Source organism: Stegostoma tigrinum, chromosome 29 (assembly GCF_030684315.1).
Source record: "Stegostoma tigrinum isolate sSteTig4 chromosome 29, sSteTig4.hap1, whole genome shotgun sequence".
NCBI lineage: Eukaryota > Metazoa > Chordata > Chondrichthyes > Orectolobiformes > Stegostomatidae > Stegostoma > Stegostoma tigrinum.
Genome location: NC_081382.1, coordinates 8,340,333 through 8,359,625, shown reverse-complemented (window position 1 = coordinate 8,359,625; position 19,293 = coordinate 8,340,333). Strand labels below are relative to the sequence as shown.

The window sequence follows — 19,293 nt, the reverse complement described above, 5'->3', positions numbered from 1 at the left end:
TCAGGAAAGGTGGTGGGGCCGGTGGGTTGGGGGGGGTCTGCCACTGTAGGAAGTTGAAAGGTTAAGGGGGTGAAAAACCAAAATGAATGGTACATCAATGCCAAAATTTACACAGGACATTTGTTGAGACAAGCAATGAAGGTTGTGGCCGTAAGGGGCTCCTATTAATAGCACTGTGTTGCTAATATGCTGTTACTACATTATCTTGTGATGTTCATCGTACCAGACCTGTGTCATCATCATCTTCTGCATTAGAACTGACTGGCACCAAACTGGCCAGTTGATATCAAACTGTTATAAAAATATATTGGCAGTGGTTTTGGAGCAATTTGTTTGTTATGTGGCATTGCTATTTTGGGGCTAATGGAGGAAGAGCCAAGTCAAAGGGATTCAAGGGAAAAAACACAAGAGACATTTAATTTGCTTTTGGGAAAAAAAGAATCACTGTTAGAAAGTGAAGTAAAACGTCCCCATTACGTGAAGGATTTATTTTGAATGTTCCACTGTGCCTAAAAGTTATATTTATTAACGCTGCAGCACTCATAATCAAGTTGACATTATAGCATTTTATTATTATACATTTTTTCATCAGTAGGAGCTGGGCTGTAGTATCATTGGAAATAGTAGCCGATAATTTGGTTGCATCACACTGATGATTTCAGAAACCCGCATAAATCAGTTCTTCCTGATTCCCTTCAATAACACCCATCACTATGTACTGTTAATCAATATTTCACAAAGAAAACAAAAAGGGATCATTACAAGACAAAACCATTAGTATGCCAAAACAAGTTCTTGGCTTTGATCTTGTTTTTTTTTCCCAAAAGGGGTTGGAAGGGAATGCTCACCCCTCTTTACTATATTTTACATTCAATTTTTTTCTCTCGTCCCCACTCAGAAAATCCATGTTTCTCATAATTTGTCTATTTTTTGCTCAGATTTTTGTAACTTTTTTTTCCAGTCAAGCAGCAATCTTCCAAATGCTCGGGTTTATTCTGTTTAAGTGCATGGTGAGAGATTTGACATGATGACGCTTCCAGGCGCAATGCACTTTTTAAATAAACACATGTTGTTCACACTTAATGAAGAAATCAATCAAATGGAAATTAAAATGCAGAAAGCTGGAGGGGATAAAAAGACAAGAGCTGCAAAATTGCTAAATTTCAATTTACCTTCAATGAAACTTATTAAATTCTGCCTTTTCACACAAGATCAGAATTATAAACATAGATTAAATTCTAATGACGCAAAACAAAATTCCCTCACTGATTAATCTTATTTTCATTGTACTGGTTAGCAAGGATGTACTGAATGATAAAATCAACTTAAAATGTCATCTCTTCTCTCAGCCTCCAAATTTCATTGTTTAATTTCAAAGCTTTAACTGAACAAAGTACCAACCTCTGAAAATGACATAAAGAAAGGCACTCCCCAGTTTCATGAAATGACTAGATGTAGTACTCTGAGGCTCATTTATATTTCTTGGCTGTTCCAATGGTCTGCTAGATGCCTGGGTGCAGCCATTGTCCAGGATGACCTTCAGATTGCAGACCCAGGCACAGAGTCACACACACCTTCTCAGACACACAGCCAAACTTTGAAGGTGACCTCAGGTCACTTTATCTCAGCACTGCAGCAGAATTGGTGGTGAAAACTGATTTGAGCTCTTCATAAGAAAGGGAGGAGGGGGTGGGGAGGAAAAGTTGATGAGACATCCACTTCAAACACGAGCTAGATCTTCCTCGCATCCTGTTCAGAGTATTCCTAATAACCAGGGGCATTAGTGCGGACCGTCCACCTCTAATAACAGCAGTCCAAGGTTACAATTGCATCCTTTGTTGTGTTGCTTATGCTCATTTGAAATAAAGCACCTTCAAGAGAAATTGCAGTCCTGTCCTGCAGGTCATTGTAAACACTCAGAGTTTTCAACATGTACAGTTCTGTTTTGGGGAGAAGTTTTGCTTTAATTGATTATTCAATCACTTTAATGTGAGGCTTAGCTCAGCACCTTCTGTTACCTGGTGTCTGAAATTTGGGCAGAATTGTGAAAGCTAATTTATACCCATTTTACCTAGTAAGGGATTGGTGGACATTTGAGTGCAAGATTGTTTAAAATATCTGAAAAGGGTAAGATGAAGATTATGTTTTATCTTATTGCCAAAAGGATTCATATTCATTTACAATTACAGATCTGTACTTTACCTTAGCTTTGTAGATTCTTGTTTGGGCTGTAACAAAGACATACCTGATGGTTACTAAGGTCAATATAACATCAAAAGAGTGCCAGAGCCATTTTGCAAAAGCTGCTTCAGGGCAAAAATAATTCAGCCATCAGAAGGCAGCCTCAGCAAACTGTACCTCATGCGATGCAATATTCTCTACCATATAGTTTATGTTGTTTGAATGGAAGCTTTTTATTCCTTGTTCATCTGGTGCAAGTGATCATTGTGAGGTGGGAAACATTAAGTGGGTTCATTTGCATGGGTTTGTCTTCAATAATGTGCTAAAAAAATGGCATCAAGTACATGAAACAGAACCCGAAAGACACTGTAGTTTCATGAAAAATGGCAAGTTGAGGAAAAATGTAGGGACAACAGCAGTCCCAGGGTCACAGTAAGACTTTAGTTTTGCACTCTTGCACTTAAATGTCCATGTATCCCTGAGTTGCTAATTTGGTAATAAATTAGTTTTCACAGGAACTTCTGCCCAAATTTCATACACCAGGTCAAAGACCGTGCCGAGCTAAGACTCACATTAAAGTGATTGTATAACCAGATTTCTCCAACTAAAGCAACACTTCACGCCAAAACAGAATTGTTTTAAAAACCTAATTAATGGCACAAGTGGGGAAAAGTACAAATGAGATGTTTTATTTATAAACCGTGACAGTGGGTTTACCCGAGAGAGTTAGGATATGCTGCCACATGTATTTTTCTAGAAATAAGATTTTAAAAGTGGAAGCATATTTTAATTTCTAGAACACTGTTCAGTGAATTGTAATTCAAATGCTCATGCCTTTCCTGAGTGAATCCTAATCATTTATTGAAAGCTCCAATCACTACTGATAAACCATCAGTTCTTGATCATAACATAGGAGGTTACTGTCTGAATAGTAGTAATTTAAGCTTGCACTTACCATTTAAGTGGAATTACATTTAATTTAAGATAATTTGTGATGTTAGGCTGCATTTGTGATCTGGTTTAAAATGTACTGATTGATGTCAGACCCTGAAAGTGTTGAATAATTTCATGAACTTGCTATAATGACAAAGATTAAATGTCTGAATGTTTACAATGAATTTGTAATTGAAAATAAAGATCATAGTTATTTGCTCTTCACTTTTACACTTCCTTAAATATTTTTAAATATTCCAATACACAGCAGACAGGTATTATACATGAAATCTTTGACAGTGCATCAAAATAAAACAACTCTGCATTAAATAAAATGCAACACTCATGTTTGTAGGAGATCTACTCTGCCAAAACGACCCAGAAGCAATGCATGGGTACCAAGACCATTCGCACCATTGAAGCAGCGTTCTCTGCTGGTTAATGGGTTTAATGTCTGTCTGTCTGTCTCTCTCTCCCTCTGAAGGTAGTTCAACTCGAAGGAACTGTTGACCACACAGATGGTCATTCCCATCCCTCTTGATGACACTGCCCTTTTAGTCTTGTGCTGGGATGATGCAAAGTTCTCAGATGTCACATACATGGTCTTCAGAGATGGAAATCTTCATGAGATTTCATCCACTCAGCACAGTGTATCCGTGTTGAATGAAAGCTGCGCCTGAAGAAAGGGAAATGTACACTCAGACAATATCCATCAGGAATCATGCAATGATACAATGTTTTTGAAAATATATATTTATGACAGGCAGGCTGGTTCATCAGAATCTGTCCCATACACTGCAGTAAGATCAATCACCAACTCTTCCACCCTACTAGTAAGCTCTAGTAGCCCTTTGAGTAGTAGACGATGCAATGATTCAGTACATGGTTTGTAAATTCAGGTTACCAGGATATAAGTTTGCTTGTCTCTCCATACATACCATTCTCATAGTAATTCTCAGTATTTTCGAGCAACCCGCACTTATAGGTAAACACATGGTGAGCTCATCTGCTCCTAATTACCCTTCTCTGGAGTCTTGCCTCTAATGCATGGGAACAGGAACCTGCCCACCTCTCTTATCCATTTCCAAGAATATGATGAAGATCGTTTCCACAATTAGTGTCCTTTCGCAAATGGGCCCTCAGGAAAGAGCACACTTCTGCGGCTAGGGAGGCTGAAGGTGGGGGAATGGGTGGTGGTGGGGGAGGGGGGGGGTGGAGGTTAATTGGACAAAGGTGGAGAAGGGACAGCAGTAAACAAAAGGAGCAAACAGAAGTTGTAGACCTTAGCAGCATCCAAGGTGGTCATTCAGCCCACCTGCTGTGTTCCAGCTCTTTGACAGAGCAATGTAATTTGTCCCACTGCCAGCTCTTTCCTTCTCATCTTTTTCCATTTTCTCTCCCTCAAAAATTCAATGATTTGCTATTGATAATTACAATGATTGCACCTCCATCACCCTTTAAGTCAACGAAGTTCAGATCACAATAGCTGCATAAAATTTATTTTCCTCTGGCTGTGAAGCCAATTCCCTTCAAAGTGAGTTGTGCTATTTTCCAAAGGTTTCTCCCACCGGAAACGGTAATCTCCTTAATCACTCTATGAAAACTCTTCATGACAATGAACATCTCCATCAAGTCCCCATTTAATGAGCCAAAACATCAGAAATACAGAATGGTTTCAGTAAAGAAAGAGGTCGTTCAAACTATCATGTCTGCCTCAGCTCATTGGGGGAGGAATATATCTAGTTTCACTCCCTTGCCTTCTCCAGTTTGCCCTGCACAGTTAACAAATCCTAAATTTTCTCCTAACTGCCTCAAGAAACTAACTCCATCACATTGGCAGGCAGCCCCTATCAGATCTTGATCATTTGATGCTCATCTCCTCATATAACCATCACTTTTCCTGCAAGTTACCTTGAATATGTGCTCTCTTAATCCTATTCTTTTCATCAATGGGAAATGTTTTTCCTGTCTGTTTTGACCAGACCCTCATGATGTGCGAGTTTTTTTTTTAAGCAAATTTCCTCCTGACTTTTCCTTCTGCAAAGAAAATAGTCCCAATTCCTTCAATCTGGTAGAAAGTGAAGGGTGTTTGGGGTAGTAAATATGAAAGATATCTTGGGACAGGAGGTGGTCATTCAGAGCCTCAAGCCATTTCCACCATTGTACTGTCTGATCAAACCAGGTGGGAGGTGGAGGGGGTGGGAGAGAGTGCGCAGCGCAGGGGAAGAGATGGAACACTCATGAGGAGTGCGAGCCCTCGTGGGGAAAGCCCAGTGAGGCAGATTTGCAGGCCCATGGCTAAAGAAGGGCTGTAATGTTGAACTTTTAAACTTATTTCTTGATTTTTCTACTTTGTATGCAAGATCTTGTACCTAAGACGATGTTGGCGATGGTGATGAACAGTTTTCACTGTATTCCTGTATCCCTGTGCTTGCGTATGGGTGACAATAAAATGTAGCTCTAATTACAATCCAGCCTGCTTTACTTGGCCAAATGTCCCTCATTATCCATGCCTAACAAAAGTCAATCCATGCAGTTTTGATTCAAAACTTTTCTTTGTTGGTGCAGAAGGGGATCGAGGTGGGAGAGAGACAGAAGGGGAGAGACAAAGAGAGATTCAGACTTCTACAACCCTCAGTTTGAAAATGTCATCCAGGAATGGTTGTGCTCTCAGTCTACGATTATATCTTCAAGTTCTGACACTATCTGCTAACACTGGGGGTTGTGGGGGGAATGGGGAGAAGGTGGGTAGGCAGTAGGAATATGCTACCATTGAGTGGCAGAAGATCGAATTTATTTTTTCTTTATTCATTAACAGGATGAGGGCATCACTAGCTAGGCAGCATTTATTGCCCAACCCTAGTTGTCCAGAGGATAGTTAAGAGTCAGCCACATTTCTGTGGGTCTGGAGTCACATGGAGGCAAGACCAGGTAAGGGTGGTGATTTCCTTCCCTAAAGGACATTAATGAACCAGATGGGGTTGACAGTGGATGAGAGATAATGGGAACTGCAGATGCTGGAGATTCCAAGATAATAAAATGTGAGGCTGGATGAACACAGCAGGCCAAGCAGCATCTCAGGAGCACAAAAGCTGACGTTTCGGGCCTAGACCCTTCATCAGAGAGGGGGATGGGGGGAGGAAACTGGAATAAATAGGGAGAGAGGGGGAGGCGGACCGAAGATGGAGAGTAAAGAAGATAGGTGGAGAGGGTGTAGGTGGGGAGGTAGGGAGGGGATAGGTCAGTCCAGGGAAGACGGACAGGTCAAGGAGGTGGGATGAGATTAGTAGGTAGCTGGGGGTGCGGCTTGGGGTGGGAGGAAGGGATGGGTGAGAGGAAGAGCCGGTTAGGGAGGCAGAGACAGGTTGGACTGGTTTTGGGATGCAGTGGGTGGGGGGGAAGAGCTGGGCTGGTTGTGTGGTGCAGTGGGGGGAGGGGATGAACTGGGCTGGTTTAGGGATGCAGTAGGGGAAGGGGAGATTTTGAAACTGGTGAAGTCCACATTGATACCATATGGCTGCAGGGTTCCCAGGCGGAATATGAGTTGCTGTTCCTGCAACCTTCGGGTGGCATCATTGTGGCACTGCAGGAGGCCCATGATGGACATGTCATCAAGAGAATGGGAGGGGGAGTGGAAATGGTTTGCGACTGGGAGGTGCAGTTGTTTGTTGCGAACTGAGCGGAGGTGTTCTGCAAAGCGGTCCCCAAGCCTCCGCTTGGTTTCCCCAATGTAGAGGAAGCCGCACCGGGTACAGTGGATGCAGTATACCACATTGGCAGATGTGCAGGTGAACCTCTGCTTAATGTGGAATGTCATCTTGGGGCCTGGGATGGGGGTGAGGGAGGAGGTGTGGGGACAAGTGTAGCATTTCCTGCAGTTGCAGGGGAAGGTGCCGGGTGTGGTGGGGCTGGAGGGCAGTGTGGAGCGAACAAGGGAGTCACGGAGAGAGTGGTCTCTCCGGAAAGCAGACAGGGGAGGGGATGGAAAAATGTCTTGGGTGGTGGGGTCGGATTGTAAATGGCGGAAGTGTCGGAGGATAATGCGTTGTATCCGGAGGTTGGTGGGGTGGTGTGTGAGAACGAGGGGGATCCTCTTGGGGCGGTTGTGGCGGGGGCGGGGTGTGAGGGATGTGTCGCGGGAAATGCGGTGACGGCAGTTGGAGATGAAGAGGTCGAGGGAGGGTAGGAGGCCTGGGGGTGGTGTCCAGGAGGAGGACTTGTGTTGGAAGCGGGTGTGACGGCAGTTGGAGATGAAGAGGTCGAGGGAGGGTAGGAGGCCTGGGGGTGGTGTCCAGGAGGAGGACTTGTGTTGGAAGCGGGTGTGACGGCAGTTGGAGATGAAGAGGTCGAGGTGACGGCAGTTGGAGATGAAGAGGTCGAGGTCCGCGTCTCCCGCGACACATCCCTCACACCCCGCCCCCGCCACAACCGCCCCAAGAGGATCCCCCTCGTTCTCACACACCACCCCACCAACCTCCGGATACAACGCATTATCCTCCGACACTTCCGCCATTTACAATCCGACCCCACCACCCAAGACATTTTACCATCCCCTCCCCTGTCTGCTTTCCGGAGAGACCACTCTCTCCGTGACTCCCTTGTTCGCTCCACACTGCCCTCCAACCCCACCACACCCGGCACCTTCCCCTGCAACCGCAGGAAATGCTACACTTGTCCCCACACCTCCTCCCTCACCCCCATCCCAGGCCCCAAGATGACATTCCACATTAAGCAGAGGTTCACCTGCACATCTGCCAATGTGGTATACTGCATCCACTGTACCCGGTGCGGCTTCCTCTACATTGGGGAAACCAAGCGGAGGCTTGGGGACCGCTTTGCAGAACACCTCCGCTCAGTTCGCAACAAACAACTGCACCTCCCAGTCGCAAACCATTTCCACTCCCCCTCCCATTCTCTTGATGACATGTCCATCATGGGCCTCCTGCACTGCCACAATGATGCCACCCGAAGGTTGCAGGAACAGCAACTCATATTCCGCCTGGGAACCCTGCAGCCATATGGTATCAATGTGGACTTCACCAGTTTCAAAATCTCCCCTTCCCCTACTGCATCCCTAAACCAGCCCAGTTCATCCCCTCCCCCCACTGCACCACACAACCAGCCCAGCTCTTCCCCCCCCACCCACTGCATCCCAAAACCAGTCCAACCTGTCTCTGCCTCCCTAACCGGCTCTTCCTCTCACCCATCCCTTCCTCCCACCCCAAGCCGCACCCCCAGCTACCTACTAACCTCATCCCACCTCCTTGACCTGTCCGTCTTCCCTGGACTGACCTATCCCCTCCCTACCTACACCCTCTCCACCTATCTTCTTTACTCTCCATCTTCGGTCCGCCTCCCCCTCTCTCCCTATTTATTCCAGTTCCCTCCCCCCATCCCCCTCTCTGATGAAGGGTCTAGGCCCGAAACGTCAGCTTTTGTGCTCCTGAGATGCTGCTTGGCCTGCTGTGTTCATCCAGCCTCACATTTTATTATCTTGACAGTGGATTCCTGGTCATCGTTAGACTCTTAATTCCAGATATTTATTGAATTCAAATTCTGCCATCTACCATTTTGGGATTTTGAACCCGGGTGCCCAGAACATTACTTAGTGATAACACCACTAGGCTATCACCTCCCCTAGATGTTTCAGCATTAATAGACAGGAGGGTACCAGCTCGACTTGGAGTGGAGTGTACCTGTTCAATAGGGTTGGAAGGGGAGAGAAATTTCTATTTGAATTGGAGGAGGAGATGTGACTTTGAGAGTAGTAGAAAGGATGGAGAGAAAGGTAAGATTCTGTCAGCGGATGGGGAGTTAGGAAAGCTGCATTATCGCTACAGCCTCGTGCTACAGAGGGCTATATATGTGAAAGCGTACGATGGTCTGGCTGATTCAGTGAAATCTCAAACTTTGCTTTTGAACTTGCTTCTTAAAAACAAAAAAAGTGTTAAAAAATGATTACTTATTAATTTATTTATTTTAAAGCAGAAGGCCACTGTTTCTGAGTAGCTTCCCAACCCTGCCCTTCTTTCCCAGGTTTACATCATATACATTATGCCTTTCAAAGTCTAAGTTCCCTGTCCTTTCAACAACTGATGTTTCTTCCAACACAAATGGTTACCAGTGAAGATATCAAGCCTGTCAAATAAGTGACTTCACAGACTTGGTGCACATTTAAATTGACAGATCTCGGATAGGCATGTGGATCCTTTAAAGCTATTGGTGCTTCTCTACTTTTTGTTAGAGCCCTTGCTGAAATTAATTCGACCATCGGCATGCTGGTTATGTGGCTGCTTTAGAATAGCATTTCCCACACTCGGTCCAAGTCCATTTCAATTACCCCAGGTTTTGCACGGTCCGAGTGGAAAATTTGGGTTTAAGAGTTGGTAAGTGGGAATTGGCCTTCAACTGAGACTCTTAAACCCCATTGTGTTATTTTTCTCCCTGCACTGTAAGAATATACTTGGTATCAACTCAATCAAAATTATCTACTTTAGATATTCATTTTTGCTGCTTGCAGCACCCATTCCCTTTGTAAGGTTTAGCAGGTCTGACCGAGCATGTTTGACACAACCACCAGAACTCTGCAACTGCTTGAAATCTAGCTTTCCCTCACACCAATCACAGTTAGTCTTCCCAATTGCACAATTCATAAATACAGTTTACAGGATGCTTTCACCAAGAACAATGGGTGGGGAAGGTGACTAATGTGCTTCTGGTACCCACTGTCTAAACACTTTAAATGAGACAATTCTGCAAAGCAATTTATCTCTTGGGAGACCCAACTATTTGGCTAAATATACTTTGCACCTTATTGTACAGCTGCTTTTCAACGTTTTTGTCGTAGAATGGCCATCACACTGAACATTATCGCTCAAAATAACTCAAAGTGTGAGGCAGTGTGGCATTCCGACACAAAATATAAGTATAATATCACTTTTACCTTTGGTGAAAATAATTGGGAGGCTAAATAGGGTTGTGCAGTTCCCACGTCATCACAAAATCTCTCAGCAAGGAACACTGTCAGGAAAAGTGGCTAATGTGGTTGTGGCACACATCACTCTGCTTTTTAAGAAAGGTGAAAGAGGAAAACAAGGGATTTATAGATCAATTAGCTGAATATTTTTGGTGGAGGCATAGTTGGAACGTCCATAATCAAGGATGAGGTAACTGAACCTTTTTCCATTAATCAGGGAGAACCAGCATGGATTCATGACGAGGCTGTCAAGCCTGACTAACTGCGCTGAATTTTTTTGAAGGGGTGTCTAAGGCAGTGGACAGGGAATGTCCATGGACCAAAAACAGAAGTTGCTGGAAAAGCTCAGCAGGTCTGACAGCATCCGTGGAAAAAAATGGAGACAATGTTTTGGGTCAAGTGGCCCTTTCTCAAAATGTCTACGGTTGATGTTTATAAAGACTTCCAGAAGGCAAGTGATAAAGTCCCACGCAAGAGACTGTTACTGACATGGCTGTGAAATTGGTTGCGTGGCTGGGTGACAGAAAGTAGGGATCATGGGTAGGTACTTACATGGGTGCGATGTGATCAGTGGAGTCCCACTTGGACCTGTGTTAGGGCCTCAGTCATTCATGTTATTTATTAATGACTTGGTTAATGGCATAGAAATTCATAACTTCAAATTTGCTGATGACACAAAGTTAGACAGTGTGGATGATAGCATAAAATGTCAAAAGGATATTGACAGACTTAGCGAAAGTGCAAAACAGTGGCAGAAGGAGTTCAATATAAGTATGAGGTTTTCCATTTAGACTGAGAAAGGATAGATCAGGGCACTTTCTAGATGGTTTGAAGTTAAGTACAGTGGTTGTCCAAAGAGACTTGGGTATTCAGGTGTATCAATCTTGAAAACATCACCACTTAGTGCAGAAAATAATCAAGAAAGCCAATGGAGCACTGGCCTTTATATCTAGAGGACTGGAGTACAAGGAAGTTATGCTGCAGTTATACAAAACCCTGGCTAGCCCCCACTTGAAGCAGAGACTAGATCTGGCATCACACCTGAAGGCGGCCATACTGGCCTCGGAGGGAGTATAACCGTAGGTTTGCAAGAATGATGACCTAATCCTGAAGTCCAGGGAATGAGGGGAGATTTTCTCTTGAATTTAGAAGGTTAAAGGATTGAGGTCTTCAAGATATTAGCAGGAAAAGGCAGAGGAGACAAAGATAAAACTATTTGGACTCATTGGGGATTCTAGAACTAGGGGGCATAGTCTGAGAATTAGGGCAAAACCATTCAGGAGAGATATTAAGAAGCACTTCCACACATAAAGGGTGGTGGATGTTTAGAGCTCTCTTCCACAAATAGTGAATGCCAGATCAGCTGTTAATTTTAAATCTGAGACAGATAACTTTTTGTTTGGCAAAGGTATTAAGGAATATGACCAAATTGAGGAAGGGTCACCAGACCCAAAATATTAACTCCGCATTTTCTTTACACATGCTGCCAGACCTGCTGAGCTTTTCCAGAAACTTCTGTTTTTGTTCCTGATTTACAGCATCTGCGGTTCTTTCGATTTATATTATAACTTCAATGTTTATCTATAACATCAGGATTGCTTCTCCTATTTGCAATAGACTGTGTATAATTATGCTGACCTCTGCTCAACCATCTCAGGAAACTGCCTAGGTTTCATTAAAATCCTCCATTAGCGGCAAGCAGGATTCAAATTGGCAAAACATCTTTTGGTAATTTGGCTTTGATTTGCCACGAAAATATGATTCTATTTTCATAGACAAACTTGGAAAAGTAACATTAGAGGAAGTGTTTAGAGACCAGCATGATGGCTCAGTGGCTAGCACTGCAGTCTCACTGCACCAGGGATCCAGGTTCAATTCCAACCTCGGGCAACTGTCCATGTGGGTTTTCTCTGGGCGCTCCCACAGTTTAAAGATGTGCAGGTTAGGTGGATTGGCCACCTTAAATTGCCCTGTAATTTCCAGGGATATGCAGGCTAGGTGGATTAGCCACAAAAAATGCAGGGTTACTGGGTTGAACTGAATGGGACGCTTTTTGGAAGTTCGGTGTGGACTTGATGGGCCGAACTGCCTGCTTCCACACTGAAGGGATTTTATGACTCTGTCCTGAGGGTGACCACTAATACTAATTTCTGAGCAATAAAAAGCTTCATTGTCACTCAAGACTAAAAATGGCCCTAATCTCACGGTAATCAACAGCTGAAATTGGGGCTAGCCTAAATTAATAGATATTCCTATCTCTTACTGAGATGCAAGGTTGGTGACATGATTTGTCAGCATAAACATGGGGTGTATCCTTGCTTTGGCTGTATGCTTTGCTGAGGGTGTATCCTCTCTTGGGTCCTGTGTAGTGTGTAATTTTGCAGAAGATGGCAGAAAGTCCAGCTCCAAGAGACGTCTGCGTGCCTTGGCTCCCACTGGATAAATACAGAGCTCAGGGACAGGAATCATGGGACTTATAATCACTGATGGGAATCAAAGCTACAGTCAAGAAAGGCAGCTGCCCTAAGTCTATGATGTAGCGGTGGACCAACATCTGATGGGAATCTTCCAGTTAGAATAGGAAGAAAAAGATGCAGAACATAGTATTTAAAACCCAGCAAACTGGGAAGACTTTCATCTCATCAGTTTAAGTTGGGCTCAAATGAAAATCCAACAATCTTTGTCCTCTATTCTTTAGCGTTCATCATGGGATTAAATGTTTTTCAAAAAGAATGTTTTAAATTTCAATTTCTTTCCCTTCAACTCAAGGACCAACTCTCCTTGGCAACTGATTTCATCTCAACCTTACCAAACCAGTGCATGTAGCTTCTGATGCAGTTCATTTAAAGCTACGCTGTGGGCAAGACTAAGCCTGCCTGATCTGAAGTCAATTGACTTTTAGCTGGAACTATTAAGTGGTAGGATGCCGGTGAGTCTGGTGAAGAGAAAAGATGCTGTCATCTTGCTAGAGATGCTTCAGGCGGGCTTTCAGGGAGAACGGGACCTAACAATATGCTGAGTCATTCAATCACAACTGCACGCAGAACTTACACGCTCCTCCTCGAAGCTGATAAGCCCTTCATCGTCACTCTCCAATTCTTCAGGTTCTTCAACAGTTAGAGCCTGCAGTTCTGTTGTGGCACCCCTTGGTCGCAGCAGGCTGAGGATGCGCTTGATAGGTGACTGCACACTCCCACTGCTGACAGTCTCCTGCTGCTCCAGGTTGTCGCTCTGCTTCTTTGCAAAGTTTACAAACACCTGTAACAATTGACAAAGTGGGAGAATGTCTCAACAACAACAGCCTTTACAAAGTGCCTTTGACAGAGGCGCATCACTGGAAGAAACTGAAAGACCACGATAAGGACATTTAGGACAGGTCACCAATATTTATCCAAAGAGTTACATTTTAAGGAGAATCTTTCATGGAGGACAGGTTGATGGAGGGCATTGTAGAACTATGTAATCGAATGTATGATTGAACATCAAACCACAGTGTTTCAATCACATATTACTGGCTCTTGGTTGAAAGGTTCAGAGAATTTTCCAAATGAACAATAACTAGAAGTAGTTCAAGGAAAACTGTCTAGAAGTGCATTTGCTGTTGTGTTTTGGGATATTAGACTGAAACACAGTCTGGTGATCTGACTGGACATCTTGTCTCACTGCTGGTTTATAATTCCTACACGAAATGAGATCGGGTGTCAGCGCATAGGACAAAACTAATCATACTTTTTCCATATCAGTTTGAGGATGAGCTTGGGTTGCTTGGTGCTGCAAATAGAGTATGAAGAATGGCGTGCTCATTTGGGAAGTTTGTGGCATCTTGCCATGGCAGTGGTGGATATGAGCAACGGGTATCTGCCATCTTGAGCTCAGGTGGAAAGTCAATGGTAGAAGTGCAACATTTCCTTTTAGTTTTGGTTTTTTAAAACTCAGATTTCACAGGGCTCAATCTCAGAGCAAATCCTCACTCTTGCCAAGAGCAGCAATCCCATGCACAAAAAAGTACGGAATGACAGGACAAATGGTAGGTTTTCCAATTTCCTAGTAGAGGCTTTGTCCTGGGCACAATGTTCTGTTAGCACTGATGTGTGAGCAGGATGTTGTAAACATATTGGGTAGTTGGTCATTTAAAATCCAGCAAACTGGGAAGACTTTCATCTCATCAGTTTAAGCTGGACTCAAGTGAAAATCCGAGAATCTTTGTCCCCTACTCTTTAGCATTCATCATGGGATTTAAGTGTTTTTCAAAATGGAATGTTTTTAATTTCAATTTCTTTCCCTTCAATTCAGGGACCAGCTCTCGCTGGCAACTAATTTCACCTCAAACTTGATGGGCTGAATGGCCTAACTCTACTTATTATGGTCAGCCTTTTATCCACGGTACAGAAGGGTAATTGCCTCTGGCAAGGGACATTTTTCCTACCATTTCCAATGTAACATTATCTCAATTTGCAGCACTTTTGTCTCTGGGTCAGAAGGAGCTGCGCCAGGGCTTGATCTTGAAATGTAGGCTGGTATCCCTGCTATCTTTTGGCTAATGCAATAAACTGAGGTGCTTAATACCTAGTCAGATAGATAAAATTGCATTATTGGTCTTTCCCTAGTGTCCTGTTCAAAGTCTCATCTGTCATCAAAGAAAAAAATGCACTGACAACTTGGTCATTTATGGTACACTTCCCACATGCTACAAAAGTGGTTAACTTCATAAAACTCAAGTGAGTATGTTTAATGACATGAAAGTACTATAAATTATTATGCATCTTCACCATCCCCCCAGACCTCCCACTGACTGAGGACGAACGGTCAGTCCTGAGCAAGGGGCTCACCTTTGTCCCCCTACAACCACACATCAACGAATACCAGTCACGGTCGGACATAGAGCAGTTTTTCCGCCGTCTTCGCCTGCATGCCTACTTCTTCAACCGGGAACCCAACCCTCCTTCCACTGACCCCTTCACCCGCTTCCAACACAAGTCCTCCCACCCCAAGCCGCACCCCCAGCTACCTACTAACCTCATCCCACCTCCTTGACCTGTCCGTCTTCCCTGGACTGACCTATCCCCTCCCTACCTCCCCACCTATACTCTCTCCACCTATCTTCTTTACTCTCCATCTTCGGTCCGCCTCCCCCTCTCTCCCTATTTATTCCAGTTCCCTCCCCCCATCCCCCTCTCTGATGAAGGGTCTAGGCCCGAAACGTCAGCTTTTGTGCTCCTGAGATGCTGCTTGGCCTGCTGTGTTCATCCAGCCTCACATTTTGTTATCTTGGAATCTCCAGCATCTGCAGTTCCCATTATCTCTTATACTATAAATTATTGCTCTTTTTTAATTTCCAATGCTACTTCTTCAAATTGATTACATTGTGAGAAAATACCAAGAAATAGACGGTATTGTTCAATACTATAAAACTGCAAGAGTCACCCAGTTTGTCATTTGAACCACAAAAATGGAAAAACAACCATAATCTGTTCCTATCTATCTGAGATATACATTTTCTTTTGTCTTATTTGAGTGTCATGTTAAGAGGGCTTAATGTTGGCTGGATCAGCAAAACTTATGGGCTGCACGCTAATGTAAGACACCTCATAGTGTGTGTTACAGATGGAAGCTACCAGGATCACAGCAGATGGGAGGATTTTAAAGGAATAGATTACACTTCAATTGTTAATGGTGGCAAGAATAATTCTGTAGCCATGACGCTGGACAAACAAAAAGTAAAATTACATCCCGAATGTTTTCATGCTTTTGACGATTGAATATCACCTGTTATTTTTGGAGCCTGCCAATTATGTCACCAGTTACCAAAAAAAAATGCCAGAGATTCACAAATCAACATCACCCTTGATGCTCCTGTGCTGTGGGATTTACTCACATTGTCCAATGTGGTTTGGCTGACGGAATAATCTTCAATTCCTAATACATCAACTACTTGCTCCATCTTACTGAAAACCTGAGCCAATGAGATGTTTTCTGACTTCAGTTGGTACTGTACTTTGGTATGGTGTCTCTCCTGAAACAAAAGCAAGACTGTGTCAGATGGCAGCAAAGTGTGCAGATGCTGGAGATCTAGAATAAAAACATATTCTGGCAAAAGCTCTGCAAGTCTGACGGCATCTGTGGCGAGAGTAACTGTTTTGAGTCCAATGTGGCACTCTCTCAGAATTTCTGAAATCGGCAAAACAATTGGAATAAGTCCACCGTTGTATTGGCAACTATACAAAACCCTCACATTGAAGCTAACCCCAGCAATCACAGAAAAACAGGTTCAGTGCCGGCATTACAGAATTGTGAATATGCAGCAGTCAGTCACTTATCCCATTGTGTGTGCACCAGCTGTTTAAGCATTTTAGAGATAGTAAGAACTGCTGATGCTGGAGTCAGAGATAACAGTGTGGAATTTCTGAAGAAGGGTCCTGACCCGAAACATCAGCTTTCCTGTTCCTCTGATGCTGCCTGGCCTGCTGTGTTCCTCCAGCTGCACACTGTGTTACCTTTAAGCATCTTAACTTTGTATCATTCTTCTGCCTTTTCCCTGCAATGCCCTCTTGAATGCCTCACTTCAACCTGCCTTGCTCATACTTCTAGGCACTTGCTGTGTACAAAAGCATTTCCTGACCTCACATGCTTCTTTTGCAAGATACCAAACCTGCACCCCTCCGATTCCCAATCCATTTATGGGCAGAAACAGTTTCTCCCTATAGATTCTGTTCAGACCCCATATGATTTTGAAAACAATTCATCAGATCTCCTCTTAGAATCCTCCTGTCCAAAAAAAGCAGTCATAATCTCTCCAAATCCCTGAAGTGCCTCACCTCTGGAGCCATTCTTGGAAACTCTTTTGCACACTCTCCAATGCATTCACATCCTTGTTGTAGTGTGGTGCCCTGAACTGTACACAATACACCCACTGAGTTCTGGTTAATATCCAAAATAAGCTCATCACAACATTTCCAGTGTTATTTACTTATTAAACTGCTTTATCTGAGATAACAAGGTGCAGAGTTGGATGAACATAGCAGACCAAGCAGCATCAGAGGAGCAGGAAAGCTGATGTTTCAGGTCAGGACCCTTCTTCAGAACTGGAATGAATCCACTGTTCCATTGCCAATTAGATTTCATTTCTGAAAAAGGGTGCAGACCCGAAATGTCAGCCTTCCTGCTCCTCTGATGCTGCTTGGCCTGCTGTGTTCATCCAGCCCCACACCGTGTTATCTCAGATTCTTCACAATTGGCAGCTCCCACTATCTCTGAAACTGCTTTATCTCTCAGTTTTCTGAACTTCCCAGAACGCATCTTTATAGATGCTGATGTGTACAGTCAGCACGTACTATTATTTCTATTTGCCAACCTATAAAGTGTCCTCTGATTATACATTTGGTGCTTGCTCTGTGCAAAGCTATTTCTAAATACAGACTAATTTCCCCATCCCTCAACCACTGGACATTGCTTTGTGTTTCTGGATGAGCTATTCCTTGGACATTGACTCATGTTGTAATCAGACAAGGGTTGGGCTGTGCTTGTCCTGTTCTGGCTCTTAGGCTCATTTTCTCTACGACCAGACTAGCTGCTCTACTCCAATGCTACTGGTTCAAATTGAACTGACTCAGCCAATTAGGACACTAATCAATCAAGTGACCCACAAATGTCAGCCACCATTGACTGGACGGACAGAGTTGTGACTGATGTGGTTCAGGACCAAACAAATGCTAGGAGTGAACAAGGCCCACCTCTTCTTTCAAACATGAATTGACCAATCAGCACTGGAAGCACGGCCAACTGTGGGAAGATTTTGATAAATATTTGTGCAACAACATGGAGCCAGATCCTGGAGTAGGAACAATGCAGGCCATGGAGAAAAAGGCCGGAGGGGTCCGTCAGATTTGTCTAGTATTTGATCTGTGTTCATCCTCCGGCATAGCAGATGTAAGGGGGAGATGACCTAAGACTGCTGACTCTTTTTTTTCCAAAAGAAAGGCACAGTCAATACCACTGCACAGACAGCCTGACTGCACACATAAATCCCAAAGTTAGTCTTCACGAAGAATGTCATATACAACAGAAGTATCTAAACTATTCACTGCATATTGCTCTTCTCAAAATTGTACTACGTTTGTAGATTTGAGCTTTGACTCCAGTTAAAGAGACAGAGCAAAACAATGCAATAAACTCCAACTATAATGAGGCCTGGTCATTTTGCAGCTCACTGATAGCTTACACAGAGGACAGCTTGTGCCTCAAGGGAGGGTATACCCACTCTGAGCCAGGGGCTCTGGGCTCAAGTCCCACTCCAGGCCATGGAAGGGGTGCTCATGATGTGGTCAAACAAATCATCAATTAACCTGTCAACCTTCCAACATGCCCACTGCAAGTGGTAACAGTGGGCAAGGTTCCTGGCAGCCAAGGTATATATGAAGTGGTGCCCTTTAATCCTTAACAAAAACAGAAATTACTGGAAAGGCTCAGGTCTGGCAGCATCTGTGGACAGAAATCGGAGTTAACAATTCAGATTTAGTGACCCTTCCTCAGAACAGCCTTTCCTTTAATCCTTGCTGCTCTCTGAAACAGCAAGATGCCCACGGTCCCTATTGGATTATGGCTAATTATGGACAGTTGGCTTATGGTAGCTGCGGCTAAATTTTGTAAAATTACAATGCTCAAACCATTCAGCTCACCTTGCTTGTGTCAGCTCTTTGTGACTATTTTTTAAAATTAATTGCACTGTCCTGCTTTTTTTCCAGCAGCAACACAACCTTTTTTATTCTTGCCAAACAATAGTCAATTGTCTTTGGAAGGTACGAATGAGCTCCATGCAGGAGTTCTCACAGTCAGTGCACAGGTGAAGGAGTGCGGGGGAGGAAGAGGGAACATAAAGTATCTCAATGGCCTCACAGGTCCTCAGATGTAGGTCAAACAACGTCTCTTTTTAGTCTCAAAATAAAACGGGTGGCTCAGTGGCTAGCACTGACGCTTCCCAGCGCCGGAGACTCAGGTTCGATTCCACCCTCGCGTGATGGTCCATGTGGAGTTTGCACGTTCGCCCTGTGTCTGCGTGGGTTTCCTTAGGCTGCTCCAGTTTCCTCCCACGGTCCAAAGATGCGCAGGCTAGGGTGGATTACCCATGCCAACTTGCTTTGTAGCATCCAGGGATATGCAGCTTAGGTGGATTAGCCAGGGAGAATGTGGGTTACAAGGACCAGGTG

General features: G+C 43.9%; 1 protein-coding gene across 7 annotated transcripts in view; it reads right to left on the bottom strand.

The window, feature by feature from the left end:
- Positions 1-546: 546 nt before the first annotated feature.
- The window catches only part of abca2 (ATP-binding cassette, sub-family A (ABC1), member 2), a 508,939-nt gene continuing 490,192 nt past the window's right edge, over positions 547-19,293 (bottom strand). For all 7 annotated transcript variants that reach the window (XM_059638365.1, XM_059638369.1, XM_059638363.1 and 4 more), the window contains 3 exons: positions 15,966-16,103; positions 13,142-13,348; positions 547-3,790 (listed from right to left, as the gene is read on the bottom strand). In XM_059638365.1, the coding sequence (XP_059494348.1) occupies positions 3,755-3,790; positions 13,142-13,348; positions 15,966-16,103 (381 nt within the window). In that variant the 3' untranslated portion in view covers positions 547-3,754. The remainder of the gene's footprint in view (positions 3,791-13,141; positions 13,349-15,965; positions 16,104-19,293) is intronic.